Below are 7,241 nucleotides of genomic sequence, written 5' to 3' on the forward strand. Positions count from 1 at the left end.
GGCAGAGGAACTCCGACCAAAATAAATTTCGCAACACAAGCCACCAAAACGATCAAAATACTAACCAAAATCCATACAGAAAACCATAAAATAATCAACCACAACCCAATTTCTATCCACCCAACAACCTATCACCAGCCAAAATAACTTTCATCCCCCATCTACATCTCACACTCAGCCACAACCACCCCAAGAATCTCAAAGAATCTCCACCTTAGAGATGATGATGGAGAAAATGATCAAGCATCAAGAATTGGCCAACAAGAACCATGAAGCTTCACTGAGAAATCTGGAAAGATAAATTGGACAGCAGTCCAAGCAAACAGTAGCTGAAAGACTAACCAATGCAATGCCAAGTGACACTATTCCCAACCCCAAGGAAGAATGTAAAGCAATTCAGCTTAGGAGTGGAAAGACATTGGAGAATAACAAAGAAGTTAACAAGTAGCCAGCAAAGGATGATAAGGCCAACAACAAGGAAGAAGTGACAATTAAAGAGAAGGACCAGGAAGAGCTTAAAAAGAAGAATGAAGAGTCACAAGCTTCAAAGAAGGGAAAACAAATCATGATAGAGCCTCCAGAAGAACAAAGGAAGGAAGTTAAACACTACATCCCTCCTTTGCCATATCCTCAGAGATTGCAAAGAGAGCTCAAGGATCAATAGTTTCCCAAATTTCTGGAAGTTTTTAAGAAGTTAGAAATCAATATCCCTCTTGCTAAAGCATTGGAGCAGATACCTCTATATGCTAAATTCCTCAAGGAGCTCATTGATAAACCCATATTTCATGAGTTCTTTTGTGCTTAATTAGAGTGATTTATTCAACTCTTCACCTACTTATTCACATTAATTGCATGGTTTTACCTTCCCTTCCTTATTATGTGATGTAAATGAAAAACATGTTTTCTAAGCTTTAAAATCAATTAATTTAATTACCTTTATTTCCATTCGATGCCGTGATTAGTGTGTTGAGTAGTTTCAGATTTTCTAAGGCAGAATGACTTAAAGGATGACAAAGGAAACATACTAAAATGGAAGGAGGAAGCAAAACGGAGCTTTAAGGAAACTCGTATCCACGCGATCGGATGGATGACGCGATCGCGTGCCAAGCACGAATCAGCAGCGACGCGGCCGCATGACTGACGCGATCGCGCGCCTTAAGCAGAACGCATATGACGCGGTCGCATGACTGACGCGACCGCGTGGCAAGGAAAGGCTCTAAATGACGCGACTGCGTGACCCACGCGGACGCGTGACAGTGGCCACGTATCAGAATTTACAGAATATGCCGCCAGCAAATTCTGAAGCCCTTTTTGGCCCAGATCCAAGTACAGACAGCATAGACCAGAGGTTATAAAGTGTGGGAATGCTTGCATTCAAGGAGAGCTCGCATATTTTACTTTTCAATGATTTAGATTTAGTTTAGAGAGAGATTCTCTCTCTCTTTTAGGATTTAGGACTTCTTCTTGTTTTGGGAGTAACTCTGGATCCATGTTTAATGTTCTTTTATTTTAGTTTTATTTATTTATTCCAACATTTGAATTGATTATTATAATTTGATTTACGAATTATTCCATGTTACAGACAGTTATTTGAATTAATGATATTTGAGGTATTTTCAGTTTATAATTGTTCCATTTGATTTAAGTTACCATTGCTTCCCATCTAAGGATATTTTTATTATTCCAGCAATTTTACTTTTTCCCCTTTTGGTTCTGGGTAAGAATTTAGTAACTCAACAGTTATTAAACTCAACATAATTGATAATTGTTATCTTGCTAATTGAGCTGAACCTAAGTAATCCCAACCTTTTCTTAGGAAATAAATAGGATTCAAAGGTCAATTCAATTAGTCCCTTGACTTTCCTTGCCCTGGTACAGGTTGACCAAGTGAAATTAAGATACAACTTTCATCATTGTTGAGAGGGATAGCTAAGTTGGACTTCTAATTTCCCTTATCTTGCCAAAAGTTGTTTTACAGTTATTATATATTTTTAATTGCCATTTAATTCACTCGTCATTTAAATTACTTGCTTCTCACCTTCTAAACCCCGATTATAACCTTTATAACCAATAATAAGAACATACTTCCTCGCAGTTCCTTGAGAAGACGACCCGAGGTTTAAATACTCGGTTAACAATTTCTAAGGGGTTTGTTACTTGTGACACCCAAAACGTTTGTACGAAGGGATTTTTGTCGGTTTAGAGACTATATCTACAACGCAACTGTTTTTATGATATTCTTTACTCGCAGAAATCCTAACGTCACTCATCAACAAAAAAGAAGCTGGAATGAGAAGGAAACAATGATCTTAACACAAGAGTGCAGTGCAGTGATTCAAAAAGGCCTCCCTCCAAAACTCAAAGATCCTGGGAGTTTCGTCATATCTTGCACCATAGGCAACATGACCCTGGAAAAAGCTCTCTGTGATTTAGGAGACAGCATCAATTTGATGCCCCTCTCACTAATGAAAAAGCTTGCAATAGAAGAAGTCAAACCGACCAGAATGTCACTTCAAATGGTTGACAGATCACTTAAAATACCTAATAGAGTTGTGAAAAATCTGTTAGTGAAAGTAGGAGAATTCATATTCTCTGCTGATTTTGTCATTTTAGACATAGAAGAAGAAGGACCCAATTCAATCATCTTGGGGAGACTCTTTTTAGCCACAGTAAGGGCTATAATTGATGTGGAGAAAGGTGAAATGACTCTCAGAGTGCATGATGAAAAAATGATCATCAATGTCTTTAAAGCCATGCAATATCCTCTTGAGAAGGAAAAGCACATGAGGGTAGAAATGATAGAAGACTTGGTGGAAGAAGTGTTTGATGCCAACATTTAGAAAGAACAAGAAGAAGAAATGAGAAGTGATCAAGATTTCACAAAGGAACAAGCTTCTGAAATCTCACTTGAAGGCAAGACAAAAGAGGTACCAAAACAAGAACTGAAAGCTCTCCCACCACATCTCAAGTATGCATTCATTGGAGAAAAAGAAACCTTGCCAGTAATCATCAATTCTTCACTGTACAAAGAAGATGAAACAAAGCTGATTGAAGTACTGAAAGCTCACAAGACAGCTTTAGGATGGACAATGCCCTACCATCTGTATGCATAAAATCTTGCTAGAGAAGGACTAAAGACCTGTAGTGCATCCTCAAAGAAGGCTCAACCCAACCATGAAGGAAGTGGTTCAAAAAGAGGTGATGAAGCTGTGGAAAGCTGGAATCATATACCCAATCTCTAACAGCTCTTGGGTAAGCCCAGTCTAAGTGCTGCCTAAGAAAGGTGGCATTACTATCATCTTCAATGAGAAGAATGAACTCATTCCCACAAGAACAGTAACAGGGTGGAGAATGTGCATCGACTATAGAAGACTAAATGATGCCACAAGGAAATATCATTTCCCTCTCCCCTTCATTGACCAGATGCTGGAAAGATTGGCTAGCCATTCATATTACTGCGTCCTGGATGGGTACTCTGGGTACAATCAAATAGTGGTGGATCCCAAGGATCAAGAGAAGACTTCCTTCACATGTCCATTCGGAGTCTTTGCTTACAGAGAGATGCCTTTTGGGTTATGCAATGCCCCTGCAACTTTTCAAAGGTACGCTTTCTATATTTTCTGACATGGTGAAAAAAATTTTAGAAGTCTTCATGGATGATTTTTCTGTCTTTGGAAATTCATTTGATACCTACTTGCATCATTTAACTATTGTATTGAAAAGATGCTAAGAAACTAATCTTGTCTTAGATTGGGAGAAATGCCATTTTATAGTTCCTAAAGGGATAGTTCTTGGGCATAAAGTTTCAAGCAAAGGTATAAAAGTTGATAAGGCTAAAATAGAGATCATAGAAAAGCTTCTATACCTGTTAATGTGAAAGCATTAAGAAGTTTTCTTGGACATGCTGGTTTTTACAGGAGATTCATCAAAGACTTTTCAAAAATAGCCAAACCATTGAGCAATCTACTAGTGATTGACAATCCTTTCATCTTTGATGATAATTGTAAGCATGCTTTTGAAACTTTGAAAAGAAAACTTACTACAGCACCAATCATCACACCCCTAGATTGGAGATTGCCTTTTGAAATCATGTGTGATGCAAGTGACTTTGCAATTGGTGCTGTATTGGGGCAAAAGAAAGACAAGCTGCATCGTGTTATATACTATGCAAGTAAGGTATTGAATGAGGCACAGAAAAATTATACCACCACTGAGAAAGAGATTTTGGCAATTGTATATGCATTTGATAAATTTAGACAATACTTGATTGGTTCAAAAGTTATAGTATATACTGATCATGCTGCTCTCAAGTATCTCATGTCTAAACAGGATTCAAAGCCAAGGCTCATTAAGTGGGTGTTGCTGCTACAAGAATTTGACATTGAAGTGAGAGATAGAAAAGGAAACGAGAACCAAGTGGCAGACCACTTGTCAAGACTCTCACAAGAAGCCAACCAAGACACACCACAACCAGTGAATAAAAAATTCCCAGATGAATACCTTCTGCAAATCCAGCAAGCACCTTGTTTTGCTAACATTGCAAATTACAAGGTGGGAAGGAAGGTTCCTCAAGAGGTTACCAAGTAACAAGTGAATAAGCTGTGTAATAAAGCCAAGAAATTCTTGTGGGATGAGCCATTCTTGTTCAAGAGGTGTCCAGATGGGATGAATAGAAGGTGCATTCCTGAAAATGAGATGAGAGACATATTGTGGCACTGTCATGGTTCAGCTAATGGTGGACATTTTGGGCCAGAAAGAACTGCAGCTAAAGTCCTTCAAAGTGGATTTTATTGGTCAACTATATTCAGGGATGCCAGAGAGTTTGTGCACCAATGCAATGAATGTCAAAGAGCTGGAGGGTTGACAAAGAGGAATGAAATGCCCCAAAACTTCATCTTGGAAGTAGAACTGTTTGATCTATAGGGGGTAGATTTCATGGGCCCCTTTCCCCCCATCCTATTCCTTCAGATACATTCTGGTAGCAGTGGAATATGTCTCCAAATGGGTGGAAGCCATAGCAACAACTACCTGTGATACATCAATTGTTCTTCAATTTCTTAAGAAACACATCTTCACTAGATATGGGGTGCCTAAAGGCCTTATTAGTGATGGTGGCAGCCACTTTTGCAACAGACAGATAGAAAAGCTGCTTCACAAATATGGAGTAATTCACAAAGTAGCTATACCATATCACCCTCAGACTAATGGCCAGGCTGAATTAGCAAACAGGGAGTTAAAGAGAATCTTGGAGAAGACAGTGGAGATCACAAGGAAAGACTGGGCAAGAAAATTGGATGACGATCTGCGGGCATATAAAACAGCATTCAAAATGCCAATTGGAAAGTCACCCTTCCAGCTAATCTATGGGAAATCATGTCACCTTCTTGTGGAGCTAGAACATAAAGCTTACTGGGCCACTAAGCTCCTCAATCTTGACCCTCTAGTAGCAGGAGAGAAGAGGCTGTTGCAACTTAATGAGTTAGAGGAATTCATATTAGAAGCTTATGAAAATACAAAAATATACAAGGAGAAAGCTAAGAAGTGGCATGATAAGAAAATCCTGAAAAGGAAGTTCAAGCCAGGACAACAAGTGCTCCTCTACAATTCCAGGCTCAAGGTTTTCCCTGGAAAACTCAAATCTAAATGGACTGGCCCTTATCTGATAACCAAGGTTTTCCCACATGGAAGCCTTGAACTGCTGAATGAAACCGCAAAAGAGATAATCACAACAAATGGCCAGAGAGCTAAGCATTATCTAGGAGGATCTTGGAATAAGGTAGAGAGTGTTCAGGGGCTAGGATGAACAAAGAAGGAAGACGTCAAGCTACTGACGATAAACAAGCGCTTGTTGGGAGGCAACCCAACCAAAGGTAGTTTTCTTTTCTTAACTATTTCAATAAAAAGGTTAAGTAGATTTATCTGGATTGTAAGGAGCTAAGTTTGGTGTTACACACCAAAACAATTTAAGGGTAAAAGAAGGATGCTAAGTTTGGTGTCCCACCAAAAATTACAATTAAAAACACATTTCAACCCTCTGCATAAAGGGTTATTAGCTCCAAACAATCAGAAAAACTACTTGACCATTGTATGCTTTTTAGTCTTTAGTGTTATTCTGTTTAGCAAAAGCACAAGGTTTCATATATGGTTGAGATGTTGCATAAAAGGTAATGGCAAGGAACTAACTTTGGTGTTCACACACCGAAGTAAGTTCAAAAGCCTACAAACATTCATGCATATTAACCATTTTTGAAGTGCTTGGGAGACAAGCAACTTTCACTACCAGTGTAGAAAAATGTTCAACTTTTTAGAAGACTATACATCATCAGCAAGAAAAGCTTAAAAGCTAAGAAGGAGGATGAAAGACTAAGCAAGAGAATACCAAAAGGTTGTATGGTTACTCAACTATTTAAATCTGCTGTGCTTTAGTTGAAAGTTTAATTGTTCTCCTTGTTGATAAGTTTATCCTTATCTGCACTCTATTGGTTTACTTTCCTGTTATCATTCAAATAAATGATCTAGTATAAGTGTCTGCATCACTCATCCTACTTGAATATATGTCTTGTTCCTTTGCATGAATAAGAGAAAAATGTTGAAAAAGAAAGTGATTGTCCAATGTGGTAGGAATAGTAATAGAGTTCAGTGGTGGTATGTATGTTTGATTATTAAAGCAAGCTTATTAATAAAAGATAAAGGTTAGGATGATCCCTTGTAGTGTGAACCTAGTTGCTGTTGTAAAACCTTCAATTAATACTTATCCTTGGAAAAAGAAAGAGCAAGATAAGGAAGGAAGAAAAGCCAAGAATTAGCAACAAAAATGAAAGAAACAAATAAAAAGGCTAGACACCAATAACTTGGACCTTAGGACATATGCTTGTGATGCTATTGTATTAGGATCTGCTTGGATTAGTAGGTTCTGAGGAGTATTTTCAAACTTGGTAACTTGGATTAACTAATCCGAGATTACCAACCGAAAATCCACTATCAAGAGAAACCTAATTACAAAGCATTTAGTAACCCAAAGAGGTGCTGGGCATCAATGTCTTAGGATGAATTGTGAGCCAAGTGTCTGTGGTGGAGATCTGTTGATTGAAAAACCAAGCTAAAAAGCTGCTGCAACACATAACACCTAGCTTTGAACAAAAGTGTAAGCTTCTCAGCAGAAAAACAAAAGAAAATCAAAACACCAAGGATGGATGAATAACAAGGTTCATAGCAGCAACTTTAGTCATCATTTAAAGGGA

The 7,241-nt window shown here is 38.1% G+C and overlaps 1 protein-coding gene across 1 annotated transcript; it reads left to right on the forward strand.

Moving 5' to 3' along the window:
* Positions 1 to 4,665: 4,665 nt before the first annotated feature.
* Positions 4,666 to 5,803, forward strand: LOC148564776 (uncharacterized). Its single transcript, XM_088487086.1, has 3 exons — positions 4,666 to 4,820; positions 4,969 to 5,478; positions 5,611 to 5,803. Exons 1-3 carry the CDS (start codon positions 4,666 to 4,668, stop codon positions 5,801 to 5,803), a joined length of 858 nt encoding a protein of 285 aa, XP_088343212.1.
* Positions 5,804 to 7,241: the final 1,438 nt, after the last annotated feature.

This window comes from Arachis ipaensis, chromosome B5, assembly GCF_059453495.1.
Source record: "Arachis ipaensis isolate K30076 ecotype BB chromosome B5, ASM5945349v1, whole genome shotgun sequence".
Classification (NCBI taxonomy): Eukaryota; Viridiplantae; Streptophyta; class Magnoliopsida; order Fabales; family Fabaceae; genus Arachis; species Arachis ipaensis.

Bases quoted from the DNA above. Each gene is read 5' to 3' on its own strand.
- LOC148564776 (XM_088487086.1), top strand. From the start codon at position 4,666: ATGAATAGAAGGTGCATTCCTGAAAATGAGATGAGAGACATATTGTGG. The intron at 4,821-4,968 runs GTTTGTGCACCA...CTATTCCTTCAG, and splicing joins ATATTCAGGGATGCCAGAGA to ATACATTCTGGTAGCAGTGG. The intron at 5,479-5,610 runs GTTAGAGGAATT...CTACAATTCCAG, and splicing joins AGGCTGTTGCAACTTAATGA to GCTCAAGGTTTTCCCTGGAA.